General features: G+C 48.3%; 1 protein-coding gene across 1 annotated transcript in view; it reads right to left on the bottom strand.

Annotated features, from left to right (window-relative positions):
• Positions 1-11,124: 11,124 nt before the first annotated feature.
• LOC119964147 (coiled-coil domain-containing protein 190) overlaps positions 11,125-21,751 on the bottom strand; it is a 28,722-nt gene continuing 18,095 nt past the window's right edge. Inside the window, exons 2-4 of the mRNA XM_038793442.1 lie at positions 21,292-21,501; positions 16,020-16,173; positions 11,125-11,989 (exon numbers count right to left, since the gene is read on the bottom strand). Coding sequence (XP_038649370.1) covers positions 11,323-11,989; positions 16,020-16,173; positions 21,292-21,487 — 1,017 coding nt within the window. The 5' untranslated portion in view covers positions 21,488-21,501 and the 3' untranslated portion in view covers positions 11,125-11,322. The remainder of the gene's footprint in view (positions 11,990-16,019; positions 16,174-21,291; positions 21,502-21,751) is intronic.

Here is a 21,751-nt window from a genome sequence, read left to right as displayed (position 1 = left end):
TGCCCGCGTGGGTTTCCACCAGGTGCTCCGGTTTCCTCCCTCAAGTGCCGAAAGACGTACAGGTTCGGTGAATTGGACATTCTGAACATGCAGACGAGCTACTCCTTTACATTTCTGACCAATTAGGGGGATCTTAGGGAATTTGGACGGTTCTCGGGGTACAAATTGAATATGGGTAAAAGTGAGGTTTTTGAGTTCCAGGCGAGGGGGCAGGAGAGGAGACTGTGGGGCTGCCGTTTAAAGTGGTGGAAGGGAATTTCCGTTATTTGGGAATTCAGGTGGCATGGGGATGGGAGCAGTTACATAAACTAAATTTGACCTGGCTCGTTGAACAAATGAAGGGGGCCTTTCAGAGATGGGACACGCTCCCGTTATCACTGGAGGGGAGAGTACAGACCGTAAAAATGACGGTTCTCCCGAGGTTTCTGTTTGTTTTCCAGTTCCTCCCTATTTTCATACCAAAGGCCTTTTTTAAGCAGGTGAATAGGGTGATCTCTGGTTTTGTGTGAGTGGGTAAAACCGCGTGAGTAAAGGAAGTGCTGCTGGAGCAAAGCCGGGGGTGGGCTGGCGCAGCTAAATTTTAGTAATTACTACTGGGCGGCAAATATAGCCATGATCAGGAAGTGGGTAGTGGGGGGGAGTTGGGGGGGGGGGGGGGGGGGGTGTCGGTGTGGGAGCGAGTAGAGGAGGCGTCATGTAAGGGCACAAGTTTGGGGGCATTGGTAACAGCTGCTCTGCCGATCTCGCCGGCCCGGTACTCCACAAGCCCGGTGGTAGTGGCAGCCCTGAGAGTCTGGGGGCAGTGGTGGAAGCATATGGGAGTGGAGGGAGCGTCGGTGATGGCTTCAATTTGTGGTAATCACCAGTTTGTCCCAGGGAGGCTAAATGGGGGATTTCGGGGGTGGCAGAGAGCAGGGATTAAGAGGCTGGGAGATCTGTTTATTGATGGGAGCTTTCCCTGTTTGGAGGATCTGGAAGAGCAGTTTGAATTGCCGGGAGGGAATGGATTTCGATATCTGCAGATAAGGGATTTGTGCGAAGGTAGGTTGTGACCTTTCCGCTTCTACCGCCACAGGGGATAGAGGACAAGGTCGTTTCTGAAACAGGGTTGGGGGAGGAGAAGGTTTTGGATATTCATAAAGAACTCATGGAGTGGGAGGAAACTCAGATAGGTGAGCTAAAGCGTAAATGGAAGATGAGCTGGGAGGGGAGGTAGAGATGGGTCTGTGGGAGGGTGCCCTGAGCAGAGTCAACACGTCCTCATCATGTGCCAGGCTCAGCCTGATACAATTCAAGGTGGTTCACTGGGCACACATGACAGTGGCCCAGATGAGCAGGGTTTTGGGGATAGAGGTGTGCGGGAAGGCCATAAACACATGGAGGCCCAAAACAAATGTCCACATGTTTTGGGCATGCCCGAAGCTTAGGAGTTACTGGCAGTGATTTGCGGACGTCATGTACACGGTACTAAAAACAAGGGTGGCGCAGAGTCCAGAGGTGACGATTTTCGGATGTCAGAAGATACAGGAGTCCATGGGGGGAGAGAGGCTGACTTTTTGGCCTTTGCCTCCTTGGTAGCCCGGAGACGGATATTGCTAGCGTGGAGGGACTCGAAACCCCCAAAATCAGGGGTTTGGGTTAGTGACATGGCTGGGTTTCTCAGACTCGAGAAAGTTAAGTTCACCCTGAGAGGATCAATGTTAGGGTTTGTCCAGAGATGGCAGCCGTTTATCGACTTCCTCGGAGAAAACTAAATGGTCGGGGAGGGGGGGGGGGGGGGGGGGGGGGTTAGGGGGTAGTTAGGTTATTTTGTGTTTAGAGTAGGTGGGATCAATGGAAGATGGAGGGATTTGTTATGCACTGAACTATGTATACATTTGTATATGTATTGTTTATTGTTATAAAATCATAGATGCCTTAATAAAATGTTTCAAAAAAGAGAAAATGAGAACATTGGCAGTGGTTATGACATCATTTTAACCAGGTTTAACCACACAGTGATCTGGTCACTTCATGGCCGGCTTATTATATTCTAGTGACAATAATGGTGCAGAAGGGGTGATTGGAATGGGGGATGATTGGGGGGGAGGGGGTGATTGGAATGGGGGATGATTGGGGTGAAGGGGTGATTGGGGGGAAGGGGGGTGATTGGGGGGAGGAGGTGATTGGAATGGGGATGATTGGGGTGAAGGGGTGTTTGGGTGAAGGGGTGATTGGAATGGGGGGTGATTGGAATGGGGGATGATTGGGGTGAAGGGGTGATTGGAATGGGGGATGATTGGGGTAGGGGTGATTGGAATGGGGGATGATTGGGGTGAATGGGTGATTGGAATGGGGGATGATTGGGGGGAGGGGTGATTGGGGGGAAGGGGGGTGATTGGGGGGAGGAGGTGATTGGAATGGGGGATGATTGGGGTGAAGGGGTGATTGGGGGGAGGGGGTGATTGGAATGGTGGATGATTGGGGGGAGGGGGTGATTGGAATGGGGGATGATTGGGGTGAAGGGGTGATTGGAATGGGGATGATTGGGGGGAGGGGGTGATTGGGAATGGGGGATGATTGGGGTGAAGGGCTGATTGGGGGGAGGGGGTGATTGGAATGGGGGATGATTGGGGTGAAGGGGTAATTGGAATGGGGGATGATTGTGGGAGGGGGTGATTGGGGGAGGGGGGTGATTGGAATGGGGGATGATTGGGGTGAAGGGGTGATTGGGGGGGGGAGGGGATGATTGGAATGGGGGTGATTGGAATGGGGGGGTGATTGGAATGGGGGATGATTGGGGTGAAGGGGTGATTGGAATGGGGGATGATTGGGGGAGGGGGTGATTGGAATGGGGGATGATTGGGGTGAAGGGGTGATTGGAATGGGGGATGATTGGGGGAGGGGTGATTGGGGGGAAGGGGGGTGATTGGGGGGAGGAGGTGATTGGAATGGGGGATGATTGGGGTGAAGGGGTGATTGGGGGGAGGGGGTGATTGGAATGGTGGATGATTGGGGGGAGGGGGTGATTGGAATGGGGGATGATTGGGGGGAGGGGGTGATTGGAATGGGGGATGATTGGGGTGAAGGGCTGATTGGGGGAGGGGGTGATTGGAATGGGGGATGATTGGGGGAGGGAGTAATTGGGGGAGGGGGTGATTGGAATGGGGGATGATTGGGGTGAAGGGGTAATTGGAATGGGGGATGATTGTGGGAGGGGGTGATTGGGGGAGGGGGTGATTGGAATGGGGGATGATTGGGGTGAAGGGGTGATTGGGGGGGAGGGGATGATTGGAATGGGGGTGATTGGAATGGGGGGTGATTGGAATGGGGATGATTGGGGTGAAGGGGTGATTGGAACGGGGGATGATTGAGGTGAAGGGGGTGATTGGAATGGGGGATGATTGGGGTGAAGGGGTGATTGGGGGGAGGGGGTGATTGGAATGGTGGATGATTGGGGGGAGGGGGTGATTGGAATGGGGATGATTGGGATGAAGGGGTGACTGGGGTGAAGGGGGTGATTGGGGGGAGGGGGTGATTGGGGGAGGGGGTGATTGGAATGGGGGATGATTGGGGGAGGGGGTGATTGGGGGGGAGGGGGTGATTGGTAGGAGGGGGTGATTGGGAGAGGGGGTGATTGGAATGGGGGATGATTGGGGTGAAGGGGTAATTGGAATGGGGGATGATTGGGGGGAGGGGTGATTGGGGGGAGGGGGTGATTGGAATGGGGGATGATTGGGGTGAAGGGGTGATTGGGGGAGGGGATGATTGGAATGGGGGATGATTGGGGGAGGGGGTGATTGGGGGAGGGGGGTGATTGGAATGGGGGATGATTGGGTGGAGGGGGGTGATTGGGGGAGGGGGTGATTGGAATGGGGGATGATTGGGGTGAAGGGGTGATTGGAATGGGGATGATTGGGGGAGGGGGTGATTGGGGGAGGGGGTGATTGGAATGGGGGATGATTGGGTGGAGGGGGTGATTGGGGGAGGGGGTGATTGGAATGGGGGATGATTGGGGTGAAGGGGTGATTGGGGGAGCGGGGTGATTGGAATGGGGGATGATTGGGGTGAAGGGGTGATTGGGGGAGGGGGTGATTGGACTGGTGGATGATTGGGGTGAAGGGGTGATTGGAATGGGGAATGATTGGGGTGAAGGGGGTGATTGGAATGGGGGATGATTGGGGTGAAGGGGTGATTGGAATGGGGGATGATTGGGGTGAAGGGGTGATTGGAATGGGGGATGATTGGGGTGAAGGGGTGATTGGAATGGTGGCTGATTGGGGTGAAGGGGTGATTGGAATGGGGGATGATTGGGGTGAAGGGGGTGATTGGAATGGTGGATGATTGGGGTGAAGGGGTGATTGGAATGGGGGATGATTGGGGTGAAGGGGGGATTGGAATGGGGGATGATTGTGGTGAAGGGGTGAGGAGACTGATGGGGGTGATTGGGGTGAGGGGTGATTGGGGGAGGGTGTGATTGGGTGAGCGGATGATGGGGTGAGGGTGTGATTGGGGGAGGAGGGTGATCGGGGTGAGGGAGTGATTGGGTTAAGGGGTGATTGGGGCAAAGGGCATGAGGAGGTGATTGAGGTGAGGGGGTGAGTGGTGTGAGGGGGTGAGTGAGTTATTAGGGTTGATTGGGGTGGGTGAGGTATTGCAGGTGAATGTTAATGATGTACCAGGTGATCATTTTACATTATGCCTGATTTTCTTCAGTGGCAAAAGTGGATTCAGTTGAAGTAAGTTGGCAGTTTTCTTTCACCCAGATTGCACCCACTTTGAGTTCTTTGTTTGCAGCAGACAGGTAATATGCTGCAGACATTTTCAGCCTCTGTCCTGTGTAATGCTGAGATACTGAGTGGAGATTTCTCTGGGACTAGCAGAACAATGGCAGCGTTCTGCTGAACATGCGTCAGGCATACCCTGGGTTTCCTGAGGCCTTCAGGGCCTCGTATCCCATGCTGATATAATTGGAAAAATGTCAGGTTCTATATATACGCTGACAACCTCCAGGTTTACCTCATCACCACGTCCTCAATCACTCTTTTGCCTCTGATTTGTCTTGCAGCTTGTCTGCCTCCAATGAAATATAGGGAAGATTGAATTAATTATTAAGCACCTCGGGCCATTTTACTATGTTAAAGGAGCTATATAAATCCAAGTTGGTGTTATTGGTTGGAACTAGCTACGTAGCAATGATCAACTGATCTCTCTGAGGGGTCTGGCTCCGAATTGTTTCTTGACAGCTCGAAGCACATACTGTACCAGCCACACGCAGAGATAATTACATGGTTCGAATGAATGGACCATTGTACTTTATACAGGAGAAAGATGAATAATAATTTAAGAAAACTGAAAAGTTCTTTGACCATTAAAAGTGAAGCTGCGTCATAACTTTTGTTTGAGAATAATTACCACTTTCTAAGCATTCTAAGCACATTCACATCACTTAAATTACACCAAGTCTTGCTGTTGATCATTAACTGTGCTGGAAGTATAATCACAAAAATTTCAGACAGGGTCACGCTTAGTCGGAGCTGTGATGCTGTTGCAGCAGAACTGCTGGCCCAAATCACTATCTAGGTTTACACATGAACAAGGGCCACTTGACTTAAGGACATCGCATGTTGAAGTATAAAAATCACATATCTCAGGGATGGTGAGGGTAGGGGAATGTGTCAACTAATGTTACTTCATGAGTTTGAGTTCGTTATTCTATGCAAGGTCTATAGACAGAAATACCAAGAAATACCAAAATACTACAAACACTTCCACGATTATACACAATATTTTATTTCGTATAATCTTACTTTGTGCTCATGAGAAAGTTCAAATCATTATTTCTTCCATAATTAATACAGACATTCAAGAATTGTGCTTTTTTTCCTACGTTTCCCCATGTTATTTCATACACTCAGTGACTTCACAATGATCCAACTCCCAATTGATGGGCTGAATGGTCTCCTTCTGAGCTGCAACAATTCTATGATTCTAAATGATAGCACTGAAATATTTCAGTTTCATGGTTCACATGTGTAGAAATCTCAGTGAAAATAATTCACACATTCAACAAAATAGCAACATATAAAATCATGCCATGGGAGACCAGAGAGATGACGCTAATCGATTGTGCTAGTCACAGCTTTAAAGCCGTTTTTGTGGATTTTAAGAAGCCTTGTAATCAGTATGAAATGAAATATCCAACAACCAAAATGTAATTTATTCTACCACTATTTTCTTAATTTTGAGCAGTTATTGCTTATGCTTCATCCTATGGACTCCTATTTTGCCTTGGAGCACCACTTGGCACTCGGTATATTTTGCAACATTTAATTATTCAACTGAAATTATTAAAAAGCACATGGCACATCTAAATTTTTTTTAAAGCATTTTCATTAACAGTGATACTAAAAGCAGGAATCAAGGTTTAATGTTGCAATTTAGCAATATTAACTACAAGTTATTAATAAGCATCAGTCATGCATTTGAACAGATGAATGCTGTGAGGCTAATATTATCTGTGTGGCCCCTTTGGTTCTAGCTCATTTCAGCTTTTACACAGTTAGTCTTCATAAAATAGTTTTGCAGCAGCCAGAGAGGCAGGCGGGCACGGAATTTCCCAAGCATGCCAGTTCTTCATCCTGGCCCTGACTCCCAGCCATTTTCCTGGAGGCTGGGTTGGGCGAGGAATGGCTACTCGCCCACGCGTGGTAACTTATTAACGCAATTGAAAAGCTAATTAAAACCAATAGAACTTCCCGTTCAGCCTTCAGTTAGCCCACAACATTCTGAGTATGGCAAATGCCTGGAGGTAGCCTTCCGGCGAAAGACTGGGGGGTGGGATGGCCAATGCTCCACGTCCTAACCCATAGCTTTGGCCAGGGGTGAGGGGTGGAGGGTGAGTGGAAGCGGGATGCCCTGCATAATGTTTGTTTGGTAACTATTGCCATTCCTTTTCTTTGTAAAATGTGCTGAGAGGGCATCTCAAGATCTAGGTGCCAGCTAAGAGTCAACCACATTGCTGTGGAAGCAAGCCATATGTAGGCCAGACCAGGAGAGGATGGCAGATTTCTTTCTCTCAAGACGTTAGTGAACCAGACGGATTTTCACAGTCAAATTAGTCAAATTCAAATTTCACCACCTGAGATTTGAACCCAGGTCCCCAGAGCATTACCCTGGATCCCTGGATTACTAGCCCAGTGACAATGCCACTACACCACTGCCTCCCCTGACAATCATAGCTTAAAGTGACCCACTGAATGCAATGTTTGATTGTCTACCATTTAGTCAAAGGATGTTAAACACCCATCAGGTTGTGCAAGAAAATTTGGCCATTGGTGTATAACAGAACCATATACCATCAGTAGGGAAATGGAGCACAGGAAATTAATGTGGAAAAGTTGAAGAAAATGTTACCAATGTGTAAATATTTACCAAAACAATAGTTTTGCAGTGATTTCATACCAAACTAGTAGAAATCAGCTGGCTGAAGCTTGGCTTAGATTCAACTGAATCTCTGCCACCCACTTCAGTGCTGCCCTTAACCCATTCTCACAATAGGCCCTGAATTTGCTGATGCGTTAACTTGCAGAATTAGACTTCAACTCACTCTTCAACTTGCACACTTTTGCCCAGAAAGTTACTGGAAGTGTGAACTGATGATGGCATAGCTGACAACAGGGTATCCGGGACCTTGGCAAAGTCATGGAATGCAATGAAATTTAAGGTTCAAAAAATTACGAGAGGATTGATGGAAAAGGCAAAGTGTGAATTAGAAACAAATCAGGTACAGAAATAAAAATAAAGCAGAAAGGAAATCTTAGATTATTGCTGAAAAGAGGGGCATGTTGCCAAAGGTTTTCATCTGTCACTCATCAGGTCCAATGCAAGAATGACAAATTGATGCCATTGCAAACGCCATTGCGCTTCTCGATGGCATCAACACGGCCTCAGGATCAGCAATTCTGGCCCCTACAGGGGACCAGTACGGCACTGGAGCGGTTCACGCTGCTCCAGCTGCTGATCCGAGCGTCATATGGGAGCTGCAGGAGCCGCGCATGCGCAGTGGCACTGGCACCAACACGCGCATGCGCAGTGGCTTCCTTCAATACGCCGGCCCCAACGCAACATGGCGCAGGACTACAGGGGCCAGCGCGGAGGAAAGGAGGCCCCCAGCCAGAGAGGCCGGTCTGCCGATCGGTGGGCCCCGATCACGGGCCAGGCCACATTGGAGGCCCCCCCCACCCCGGGGTCAGACGCTCCCTCCCATCCACAGGCTGCCCCGACCCTTCAATGCCGGCTGAGAGCAGGTGTGGACGGCGCCGACGGGAGTTGGCTTTTTTTACGCCGGCCGCTCGGCCCATCCCGGGCTGTGAATCGGCCGGTTGACTGCGTAGAGCAGCCCCCAACCGGCGGCGCGCCAACCACACCGACGCCAATGCCGCCAATTCTCCACTCTGCGGAGAATCGCATGCCGGCGTCGGGGCGGCATGGCGCGATTATCCCCGGTCGCAGGGATCTCCAGGCCAGCCCCGGGCTGAGAGAATCCCGCCCCGAATGCCGACTGGGAATCAAGATTGCTTCTCATAAGAGTAAATGAGCATGTCAAGAGCTGGAATGACTGTCTTAGATTGGTTGTTATTTGCTCAGAATCACCCAATGATAAAATAACATTTAATAGTAGCTGTTTGGATTTGGGTTTTGGAACCAAGAGCTGGTTGAGTAAACTCTGTACTCTTCCCATATTGGACAACAGGGAAAACATGCTATTTGTTTCAATCAGCAAATCGCTGGGATGTATGGCCTATGTACCTGACATTGCACCAGCATTGAAATTCATATTTAACATTGCTCAATTGTGTCGTAGGCAGAATGTATTTTTGTACGGACAACAGCATCCTGTTAATTAGCTTGAATGAAGAGTGCAAATCAATATAAAAAAGAGATAGAAAGGAAAAATAAGAGAGTAATTCATCTCCCAGGATTATTGTTACCTGTAAGAATGAGACTCAACAGTTTTGATTGTTCCTTTTCTGGGTGAGGGAGGTTGCATGGTATTGCCAAAACATACACCTAATGAAAAAGCTACTTCTATTGTTAATTTCCAGCCCTTATTTTCTATCACAAGTGTAATGGTCAATTAATGTACAAGTGCAATAATTTCATGAAATTCAATTCATGGGGAGGTTAGGGATGAGATGCCATTTGTGCAAGGTGAATGGCTGTGCAGTGCCAATTATCCAAGGATTTATTTGTCTCTTCTTCCCCACAAATTGCTGAATGGCTTATTCATGAAAAATGACAGGCACATTAAACTTGTCACTTTGGCAGCAAAATCTGGACCAATCTTCGTATGCTGTGCCTCCAGCTGTCTTTACAGTTTCCCTTTTCAAGAAAGAAATGAGCTGCCTGCCTTGTTGGCTGGACAGAAATTAAAGCTGAATCTACATTGCAGCTAATGGTCTTGGCCTGCCTGGGTGAGCACACAGCTGGCAGACGGGAGGTGGTGCCAATCATGTACATCAGCGACGAAAGACCGCTACGTTTTTATCCAACCTGTGCATTGAACTCGGCTATGTTCTTAAAGACTAGTGGAAATCTGAAAATCTCTGCCCCAGGTGGCCCAGATACTGGGGAGATGATCCACTCCAGTTTTTGGTGGGCGGGATCAGCGATGGAAGTGGAGAATCCTGCGGGAGTCCCAAAACGTATTTCCCGTGGCGATTGTGCCCACCCATGCCGGTGACATAATGGGGAACCTGGTGATAAATTTAATTATATCCAAACCTCCCACCCGTTAGATTATCCATTCAAGTTGGTGAAACGGCGTGCCAACACGTACCATGACATGTCTCCCAGGGCGTGCACCTGGTAAGCAGATCCCGTCAGAGAGGTTCAGGTGAGTTGTTCTGTGTGATGGGGGGGGGGGGGGGGGGGAAGCGTCCATTGGCACCAGCGGCTTTAATAATAATCTTTATTGTGACAAGTAGGCTTACATTAACACTGCAATGAAGTTACTGTGAAAAGTCCCTAGTCACCACATTCCGGTGACACTGTTTTTCCCGCTTTCTGCCCCACTCTGGAAAAAAAGAGATGGAAACTTCTGTCCTTTGTTGGAACTTTTGAGACTGATGGTGATAGATTTTTAATAGGGAAGAGGAACATGGGCTATGGGGTAGGAATTCTGAAGCCAGGCCGGGGCAGCAATGCAGTGGTGGCTAGCATGCTCAGTGGGATGAGCTGCATGGGTCTGTTCAAATAAAAGGGGCATTTGTTTCTTTCTATGAAGCACAAATCAATCTCTTTACTTGGGGTTGATTGGACCAATGCTTGGGTGAAGAGGGAAGCCTGAAAAATCACTCGCCACTTTTCATTCGGACAGAGCAAGGCTGGGACAGGCAGAGGTATTTGGTCACACTTGTACTTGCCAGTCCCAAACTAACAAGGTGCCCTTTCACTCACTTTGCAAACTCCAGTGGGGTCAGCACTGTGACCTGCTATTATGCAACCCAGAGTGTTGAAAGAGATTGATATGGAGATAGCGGATGCATTGGTGTCCATATTCCAAAATTCAATCAATTCTGGAATGGTTCCTGAAGTTTGGAAGCTAGCAAATGTCACTCCACTACTTCAGAAAGGAGGGAGAGAGAAAACAGGGAACTACAGACCTGTTAGCCTTACATCAGTCATATGGAAATTGTTCAAATCTATTATAAAGGATGTGATAAATGGAAACTTGGATAATCATATGATTGGCATAGTCAGCATGGATTCACAAATGGGAAATCATGTTTGACAAACTTGGAGGTTTTGAGGATGCTACCAACAAAATTGATAAAGCAGTCAATTGACGTAGTATATTTGGATTTTCAGAAAACTCTTGATAAAGTCTCCCACAGGAAGGGTGGCGTGGTGGCACAGTGATTAGCACTGCTGCCTCACAGCACCAGGGACCTGGGTTTAATTCCGGCCTTGGATGACTGTGTGGAGTTTGCACGTTCTCCCCGCGTCTGTGTGGGTTTCTTCCGGGTGCTCCGGTTTCCTCCCACAGCCCAAAGATGCACAGGTTAGGTGGATAGGCCATGCTAAAATTGCCCCTTTGTGTCCAAAAATGTGCCGGGGATCGGGCAGGGGAGTGGGCCTTGGTAGGGTGCTCTTTCAGAGGATTGGTGCTGACTCAATGGGCTGAATGGCCACCTTCTGCACTGCAGAGATTCTACGATCACACCTTGTCTTAGCTCTGAGATTGCAAACCAATCTTACTTGGGACCGATATCATGAAGGAGTGTGTTGTCATTGCGCCAAAGGTTTTAAAAATATGGGAATAGATCCTGGAATATTCTTTTAAGCTACGATTTTTTCTGTGAAGTGCTTTTCCTTGCTGGTTTCCGCTTCTTTAACTATGGCATCTTGGAGCTGCTGCCTTCTCTTTGCAAACATTTCACTGATTGTCAGTTCCTTCTCATGATCGGCTTTGGTTCGGTGCCTGATGTACCTCGCGTTCTTCGCTTCTGCAAAGGCTTCAAGGAAACTGGGCATGGTATGCATGGTTCTGGGTAAGCCGTCTGGAGCATAAAACTCGGAATCGTATGGAGTGCTTTCTTGGCAGGTTGAGGGCTCCGGGCTGCTGGTGGACTCCCTGGATTGGATTTGCCTTTGGGCCGGGTCGCTATTTGCCTCGGTATCACGGGCTTCCTGCACCGTTTGGCCGTCCGCTGCTCGGATTTCCCTCCCATTGGTCGCAACCAGGCCTGTCGGTTTCTCAGAGATACTCACGTGCTTGACAGTGCAACGTTTCAGGCCTGACATGTTGGTGCTGTTGACTGAGGGGGTTCTGAGCTTGCCGGATGGTGTGGCGGGCTGGGTCTCTTCTGTCCCTATGTGCCCGCCAGATTTTTCCTGTCTGCGGCTGAACCCATTGAGGAAATCATTGATCTGCATCTGTAGAGTGAGAGAGGCAATAGACGGCATCGCAACACTCCCAGCCTTGTTAGAGTACCAGCTCTGCGTCCTAAAATTGTAAAGCAAAGGAAAAATGTTTGAGATGTAACGTCATTTACCATGATCCCTTGTACCTTGTTACATACATTTCTTTGATGTTGGGACCAACGCAAATTGGCACCTTAATCCATCACCTGATCTGAGGCTGAAAGTACTATTCATATCATATTCCATCAATGCATTCCAAATTCACTTCCTGCAGCAGTGAGTGAAATGGAAAAAGCAACTAACTCAGAGCTTCACAGTCTGGAAGATATTGATAGGAAATTTTGGTTCTTAGGAATTTAAGCTCTAATCTCACCAGGTCTTTTCCTTAGCATAGTGGTTATGTTACTAATCCAGAGGCCAGGATTAGTAATCTGGAGCTATGAGTTAAAATCCCACCATGGAATTATGTACGTTCTCCAAGGAACCAGGAGGTAGTCATGACAGTTTAGTGGTTACTCATGGGAAATGTGAGTTCAAATTGTACTGCGACAATTGGGGAGTTTAAATCTAGCAATTAAATAAATCTGGGGGGAAAAAAGCGAGTATCAGTAATGGCAAACCTGAAATTACTGGGTTGTCAGAAAAATCCAAGTGGTTCACCTTTAATGGAGGAAAACTTTGTACTTCCAAGATCGGATTTATATGTGACTCCAGACAAACATTTAAGGGAACACTAGACAAGCATATGAGATAGAGAAGATAAGGGTTTTAAAAATTCATTCAGGGGATGTGGCTGTTGCTGGTAAGGCCCACATTGATTGCCCATCCCAATCTGCCCTTCAGAAGGTGGTGCTAAGCTGCCTTCTTGAACCACTGTAGTCTATGTGGTGTAAGTGCACCGACAGTGCTGTTAGGAAGGGAGTTCCAGAATTTTGACTCAGTGACAATGAGGGAATGGCGATATAAGCCAGGATGGTGAGTGGCTTGGAGAGAATTTCCAGGTGGCGGCATTACCATGTATCTCCTGCCACTGTCCTTGTAGATGGCAGATATCATAGGTCTGGAAGGTGCTGTCAAAGGAGCCCAGGTAAGTTGCTCAGTGCATCTTGTAGATAGTACACATTGCTGCTACTGTGTGTTATGGTGAAGGGAATGAATGTTTGTGGAAAGGTTGCCAAGCAAGTGGGCTGCTCTATCATGGATAGTGTGGAGTTAATGTATCACCTAAGAGATTTGTTAATAAGATTAACGTCCATAGGATTGAAAGGACAGTTGCGGCATGAATACTTAAATTAGTAAGGGACAGAAAGTAGGGAGCAGTGGGGAATGGCTGTTTGTTAGAGGGAGAAAAGTATACAGTGGTGTTACCCAGGGGTCAATGTTAACCAGCTAATGACCAGGGCTTTGATATACAGGTCATTTTTGTGCAGCGATTTATTGTGATCATCTGGAATGCATTGTTTGAAAAGAAGCAAATTCAACGGTGATATCCAAAAGGGAAGTGGATAAATGTTTAAAGAGAAAAGATTTCCAGAGCCATGGGGAAAGAGTAGGGGGATGCATCCAACTGAACCACTCTGTCAAAGAACTGACATAGATACAATGGGCTGAATGGCCTCCTTCCATGCTGCATGATTCTAATACCGCCACAAAATTAGGCCAAGGACTCTCACAGGTAATTTTCTGATTTGGCATTTCGTCAGAGAGTCTTACTCACTCGTGTGTGCTGGAAATGCTAACATTTTGAGGCCAAATTTCCAATACATTCTACTAGCGGGCAATGCTTCATACCGGGATGACAAAGCAGACAACTCCTTCCATGAAAAGCTACCTCTTTCATACGCAGGTATCCCACAGCATAATGTGATAGCCGTAGAGATTAGGGTCAACAGAATTTCATTGGGGCCAATTTTAACTCGGTGAAAGTGAATGAATTCTGAGCGAGTAAGTATGTTATGTATATATATACTGTTTTACGGTGAGCTGTGGTCTGGTGTTTGAAGGAAAAACACAATAGGTTAGCTCCAGGGAACATCTTATGAGATGTGCAAGTGCAGACTGTTTCAAAACTAGTTTCGGAAATAACAAACAAATAGGTAGTATTTCCGAAGCACTTTGAACAGATATACAAACACACACAGACACACATACTCAGAAGGCAGCCCAGATAGATTAATGCTTTCAAACTAAATGGGCGGGATTCTCTGATCATGAGGCTATGTGTTGACGCCGTCATAAACGCTGTTGTGTTTCACGACAGCGTCAACATGCCCTCAGGACCACCGATTCTGGCCCTTACAGGGGGTCAGCACGGCACTGGAGTGACCCACGCCGCTCCAGCTGCCGATGCCGGCGTCAAATGGTGCCGCAGGTCTGCGGATACGCACTGCGACCGGTGCCAATGTGTGCATGTGCAGTGGCTCCCTTCTCCGCGCCGGCCCCGATGCAACATGGCGTAGGACTACAGGGACCAACGTGGAGCAAAAGAGGCCCCCAGCCCGAGAGGCCTGCCCATCGATCAGTAGGCCCCGATCGCGGGCCAGGCCACAGCGGAGGACACCCCCCCCCCGGGGTCGGAGCCCCCTACCCTCCACCAGGCCGCCCCCAGATGCATGCACGCTGAGATCCCACCGGGTAAGACCACATGTGGATGGCGCCGGAGGGACTTGGATTTTTTTGTGGTCGCACAGCCCATCCCGGGCGGAGAATCACCGGGGGGGGGGGGGGGGGAAACGTAGAGCGGCCCCCAACCAGTGCCGCGTCAGCACCAATGGCGCCGATTCTCTGCTCTCCGGGGAGAATAGACGGACCGGCGTCGGGGCGATGTCGCGCGATTCGTGCCCGGCCTGTCGATTCTCCGGTCCAGCCTAGTTCGGAGAGAATCCCGCCCAATGTTCCTTGATATCTGCATTTTTTTAAACATACAACGAGCTTGCATTTTGGGGTTACTGGGCAGGGGAAGAGAACATTTGAGGCCTGAATTCTCATGGAATTTGAATGGCTCCACACCTCAGCCAAAATGGCGCCAGAGCCTTGGTTTCAGAAGTCCAGTTCCCAAACCTGGCACCCACCATTTTCCACTGCGGGTAGAATGGGTTGTAGTTTGCACATCTATGGTTCATGGAGGCAACTGTACATGTTAAAGTTTGATCTGTTTGAAATAGATCCAATTTTCGTTATTGAGATTTCCAAGACATGACTTGTCTGCTTTCGAACTTTGGGAAAAAGTCTAAAGTTGCTAAAGTTATTTGGGAAGGTAAGACAGACTTTGGGAGAATTAAAGTGGCCTTTGGGATATGTCAGATATCACTTTTGGATTGTTAAGAGTAGACATGAATGTGCATAAAAGGTGGATAAACTCAGTGGAACTGTCAAGCAATCAACCTCAAACCATTTAAGTCCTCAAAACCTTTATTGAAAAGGAAATCAATCCTGCAATTTAAAAAACAACCACTGCTTGCTATTTCACTGTTTGTTGACATAAAGATTAGTGCTGCTCGACTGCTTCCACAACCTATCATTATCACAGTGGGGGCCTGTAATTTCAAAGTTTGATTGACAGTCCACATGGTGATAAAAAGATTAGCTGCCTTTGATGTGGGGTTAAGAGTGCAAATGCATATGTTTTCCTGAGGGATTAAGTACTTCATGGAAATATTTGGGAGTTTGTGACCATGGAAAGAACGTTTGAGTCTCTACCATCACTATCCATAGCTCCAAACTATAATATATATGCAAATTATTGCGGATGCTGGAATCGGTAACAAAAACAGAAAATGCCGGACAATCACAGCAGGTCTGACAGCAGTGTGGAGAGAGAAAGGAGCTAACGTTTCGACTCTGGATCACTTGACAAAGAGTCATCCAGACTCAAAATGTTAGCTCCCTTCTCACTCCACAGATGCCATCAATATACATGTAAACGTCCATGTTGCCACAGCAACTCGGAATGCCTGAGTGAACCACTACATCCCCTTAAACATGAAAGTAAAAAAGATTCTTTGCATCACTGAGGTTCCCTCTCCATCATAAATGTTACACGACCAGCTTTGAATATTACAAGTTGGAAAGGGTCTGTATGTTAATACAAATCTAGATAAATATTTTGTTACCTGATTCCTTCTGATTTCAGTATGACAGCATGATCGTTTACTCCTGGGATAGTGGGTAAAATAATGTTCCCGGAGCCAAACCTTCCTCTGGCTGCAGTACTGTTAACTGGATGCAACATTCTGAAATTGTCAACTCCTTTCTTCATGGAATAACCTGGGGAGTATGAATAAGCAGTAACCGTGAATAACATGCAGCCAGACTGTGCATAGGAAGGAAAACAAAATAACGTAACTTCTTATTGAATGGTGTTGAAGGAGCTAAGAATGAAGGTGAGCAGAGAGTCTCAACAGATTCAATGTTAAACATGTCCAGAGCTGCCATCAATAAAGCCAATCGAAAATTGTCTCAACATCAGGAAGAGTGGACTATGGTCCCAATTCTCCGAAACGATTTCCGAGTTAATTTGTGGCAGGTTTTTAAGGGAGTTTCTTGTCGGCTCTGCTGGCGAGTTCCCCACTGCTATTCAATGACACTTCAGTCATTTTTATGGGCCCCAAGGAGTTTCTCACTGGTTTAGCCCGTGCAAAATTTTTTTCAATATTTCGGAGCTGAACTCAGAGATCGGGCCGCCATTTTAAAAGCATGCCCCGATCTCCAAGTGAGCTTGTGGGTCCCCCACATCCCCCACCCATGGATCTGTCTGGTCTTATGACCAGAAAGTCGGCGCCGCACCCGCGCCGATCCTCTGGCCGGTGGGGGGCCAGCAGCGGCGCAGTGTAACCGGCTTTACCTGCAGGTACGGCTGGAGAATGGCCGCGTATGTGGCTGTGCATGAGCATGCTGGCGGCCTGCGGCGGCCGCACCGTGCAACATGGCGCCGGACGCGTGAGGGCCTGACCTGCCAAAAACTATCCCCCTGTAACCAGCCTTGCCACCCCCAGACCACCCCCCACCAGACTCCCCAACCCCCGCCGAGCCCCCGCCAGCGGAACGGTTCCGCCCCCAACTGTGGTGCCGCTGGACTCAGTCCACTGCCGCCCCGCGAGGTCCCTGAATGGTGTGAGCACACGTGGCCCACGCCATGGGGGACTCAGCCCACGGGGGCGGAGCATCGGGGGAGGGCCTCAGGTGATGTCCTGAAGCCGCCCATACAGTGTGCGGCGTACTCAGTACGCAGTTTTAGTGGGGGTGGAGCATCGCAAAATTGGCACCCTCCCCACAATTCCGGCGTAAACAGGGATTCTCTGGCCGATTGCCGTACGCAATTTTGGCGTTGGCGATTGGAGAATCCAGTCCCCAAGTTTTGAGCATGCCGGCAGGCTCGGAGACCATTGTAGCCCCCAGGTGTTTGGGGACATGGCAGGCCTGCCCCTGGCACCCCGGTTGGCACTATCAAGGTCAATAGAGTTCTCCATTATCTGCCTCTTGCCCGTGGTGTTCTTGAGGTGGGCGGGGCAGGAGAATCCAGCCCTTAGAATTTTGTTTAGCACTGGGGAGCTGAACTCAGAGATCGGGCCACGATTTTGAAAGGGTGCCCCTATCTCTAAAAGAGCTTGTGGGACCCCCACACCACCCATAAATGGGCAATGTCACCCCCCCAAACACATGGACACTACCCCACACCCCCCGAAGTGAGGACACCCCGCTATGTGGTCCCTGGGGGTCCCCCTCATCGGGCCCCCCAAGCACTCCTACCCTCCTAGGATCCAAATCCATTACCGCTCCAACCTATCAGGGCCCCTATTACCTGCCCTGCACGCCGCCACCCTTCAAATCCCCCATCCCCCCTCATTTAATGAGCGTGGCCCCCTTGCCCCCTGGCCCTTGGCAGTGCCACCCTGGGTACCCTTGCACTGCCACCACGGCACCCGGTTAAAGTCCAACAGGTTTGTTTCAAACACGAGCTTTCGGAGCACGGCTCCTTCTTCACCTGAAGAAGGAGCCGTGCTCCGAAAGCTCGTGTTTGAAACAAACCTGTTGGACTTTAACCTGGTGTTGTAAGACTTCTTACTGTGCTCACCCCAGTCCAACGCCGGCATCTCCACATCATGACCACGGCACCCAGGCAGTGCTCCTGCCAGCTTGATAATGCCATCTGGGCACCTTGGCAGTGCCAGAGTGGCAGTGCCGAGGTGCCAGCCGGCAGTGCTAAGGTGCCCACATTACAGGGGAAGGGCCAGGGAGTCACCCTGCAATTAACCTGACCACTCAGGGGCCTCTGATAGCCCAGGAGACCAACCGGGTGCAGTTCCACCTGGCCCACGTTTGTGTGGACAAGCACTGATTGGCGCCCGGCTGCAGCCTCCTTGATGAAGACGAAGATCGAGGGAGGCCGGTGGGTCCTGTGCAGAATGGCCGTAAGTAGGTTTCTGACCTACTTTCGTGAGCATCATTCAATCGCGCCCATTTGGGGCGGGGTCTGACTCCGACATCCTGTGGGACTCCGGGGAATCTCGCGAAGGCTGTCGGGAGGCTCGTTGCAGGCCTTTCCCAGCATTCTCCGACCGTGTTGTGCTCTCGCTTGAGCGCAACGCGGCCGGAGAATCGTGCCCCTGATGTTAGAATTCTGAGCTGGGGCGGCAGGGTGGCGCAGTGGTTAGCATTGCTGCCTTGCTGCACTGAAGACCCGGGTTCGATCCTGGCCAGGGTCACTGTCCCTGTGGAGTTTGCACATTCCTCCCGTGTCTGCCTGGGTTTTACCCCACAACCCAAAGATGTGCAGGGTAGGTGGATTGGCCATGCAACAAATTCTGAGCTTGGAGGAACGACTGCAAAATTGTAGACCTTTCTACCTGGTAAGATGTCTAAGAATCAGTGTGAGAGAGAGAGAGAACGAGGGTGTTTAAGGTCTGGAAATAGTAAATCCAGAATATTCCTTTGAAGTAAATTGTGCGAGTAGGACAGGGAAACATAGGTTCAAACTATTAAAAAAAAAGGAATGATCTCAGGAAGCTCCTCTTCATACAGAAGAATGATAAACATCTGGAAAAGACTCTTGCAGAAAGTCCTGGAATCATTTAAGAAGCAAATATATACCGCAATAAAGCGGTGGAAAATTGTAGAAGTTTTTGATGAAATGAATCAAGGTGATACAGATGGCATTCTTTCTGTTAAATTATCTTGTGATTTGTAAAGACATGCATCTGGGACAAATAGCACCTATAGTGTCAGGTTGCTATAGCTCTCAAATCATTCCAGGCCCAGAGGTGGGGCGGTGCATATCATTGAGGAGGCAGTCGGATAACGTAATGGGAAGGAAGGTGAGTTGCAAATGTAAGCCAAAGGGGCTCCTATCTTTTATATTTTTGTGATTATGAAGATTTGATCCAGACTGCTGTGGCAGAAAATGGGAAAATCTAAATCTAAATTTGGTAGGAAATAAGAGCTATTATTACTTTGGGATAAAATATGACCAGAGCCACTGTCGCAATAGAATCTTTCAGGGGTCAAATCATGAAAATAAGTTCAAACTATCACATGCTTTTTCTGAACTGATGGATGACAAGTATTTTTTCAATAAATTTAGAGTACTCAATTCACGTTTTCCAATTCAGGGGCAATTTAGAGTGGCCAATCCACCCAGCCTGCACATCTTTGGGTTGTGGGGTGAAACCCACGCAAACACGGGGAGAATGTACAAACTCCACACGGACAGTGACCCAGAGCCGGGATCGAACCTAGGACCTCGACGTTTTGAGGCAGCAACGCTAACCACTGTGCCACCGTGCTGCCCTGGATGACAAGTATAAATGTGAGAAAGCATCAGTAAGGTATTGTGGGTCATCTCTTCAGTGCCAACTCATCAACTAGCACTTTTTTAAACCCGTTGTTAGATGCATCTCATATTTAATCAATTTATTCCAGTTGAAATTAATTCACAACAGTATTCGAATCACTAACATTGCTGACAATTTCCAGTGAACCTTATGCTTTATCTGTAGGAAAACATTCTCTGCACAGTTTACAGTCCAGATACCTTGGATACCCTGACCGCCCGCAGCCCGAGGTTTCCTGGTTTATGTTTCAGCTTGGGTTTGTGGTCTCAATGGGATTTCTTTTGGGTTTGCCTGTCACCTGAAGAATGCTACCATAGCCTACGGTTGGTAGAACCCATTCTTGTTTGTTTAAACATCTGTGTACGCCTCAGTGTACAACTCCACACGAGGTTGGATGTTAGTTTCTCACCATTTCACCGTCTCTTAGTCATGTGACATTGCATCATAGTTACTTTGGTATCAGGTACTCCCAATATTAACCCTTTACTCTTCATCTCCCCCCACACCACCACCCAACCCGCCCCATCCCAAGTCTTTATCCCAACTATGGACATACTCACACAAATTACATTTACGTAGAACTTAGACTTCAATTTACTTTTTTAAAAATGTATTCCTTTATCAGAGTTACAAAGCCAGAGCTCAGCGTGTGGACAGGTGCAAATCCCTAATTCAGCTCCTTGCCTACTCCAAAAAACAATTCAAATTGAATCCAATTCATGGTGTCCACAAGAGAGACATACCAGATCCAGGCATTACACCTGACCTCACGCTCATCTTAGCCAAAAGGCAGAGAAGCGATAGACTTAAATTTACATTGGCTTCTGCACCACAAGTCAGAACCTGTGCCCAAGTTTCCCTTGGATTCCTTTGGCCTGTGCCTATTGGTGATTCCCACCGTAAAGCAAGTGCCAATGTAGCACCACCTTCAGCAATAATGTCAGCTATGCTTCGGTCTTCTGCTTGGATGCCTCACTCTTGGAACCTCCTTGCTTCTGCTGCTCCTCTTCCTCTGCCCTGATTACGCAGAACAGGGGTCTGTCCATTCCGGCTGCTTCTCCTTCAGAATGTGTGTGTGGGGTGCGAGGGCTTCCAAAACATTTTGCAGTGCACATAGGCTGGCTGTCAGAACCTTCGGTTTCATAATACTGCAGATCTCAGTCAAAGAAAAAATAGAAATGAAGGAAATGTCTTTCAAATTCCAGAAATCTCAGTTATTCCCACCATCATATGACTTAAGGTCATGTTAATTTTGATAGGCAAACGCATTATTCATGTAGGCCCGGGAAAACAAGCTCGTCTCTGTCGTGTTAGGTACACTGGTCTAACACTGGCTGCAATTGGATGCAGCTTAGATCAGAAAGATACTCCAGACCTTGAAGTTAGTTCAATCAGGTTTATTTGGTATTGCATCAAAATATGAAATAGGTGACCTGTGAATTTATCACCACCGGGTGCAAGGTAGCACAAATATTCCATTCCCCAGTGCTATCCGCATCATCATCCTTAAGGAATTTATTTGTAGAAATTTGAATGTTAACAGGAGGCAACTCACCACTCTTTATTCTTATCAGGTCCCTCTGGAGCCGTCTCTGTTCTTTGCTCATTCTGTCAATGCAATAGAATCTTGCCTCCTCCAAATTGTGTAGTCCATTCCGGAGCCTGGCTTCTGCACGCTGAGACTCCCGTCTCTCTGCCTCCAACCGCTTTGTTATGTCTCCCTCAAAAATGTGTGGCTTAAGACGTTGCATTTTCCTGATGGGAGCAGCAAGGCGAACGTTTGCTATTAGTGGTCACATCACAGATTGACATTTAATGCAAAGACAATCCTGCAAATACTAGGGCCAGCCATCATTAATATCACAATACGTGAAATGCTTTGAGCTACCATTTGTTGAATGAGAGAAAGGTTTGAGGATTTACGATCGGTGTTTGGAACGGAGAAAGGAAGGAACATATAAACAGAAGTTCATAAACTCCCTTGAATCTGTTCCGTCATTCAGTTAGATCATGGA

The sequence above is a fragment of the Scyliorhinus canicula genome, chromosome 4, assembly GCF_902713615.1.
Source record: "Scyliorhinus canicula chromosome 4, sScyCan1.1, whole genome shotgun sequence".
Taxonomy (NCBI): Eukaryota; Metazoa; Chordata; class Chondrichthyes; order Carcharhiniformes; family Scyliorhinidae; genus Scyliorhinus; species Scyliorhinus canicula.
This window is presented reverse-complemented; position numbering and strand designations above follow the sequence as displayed.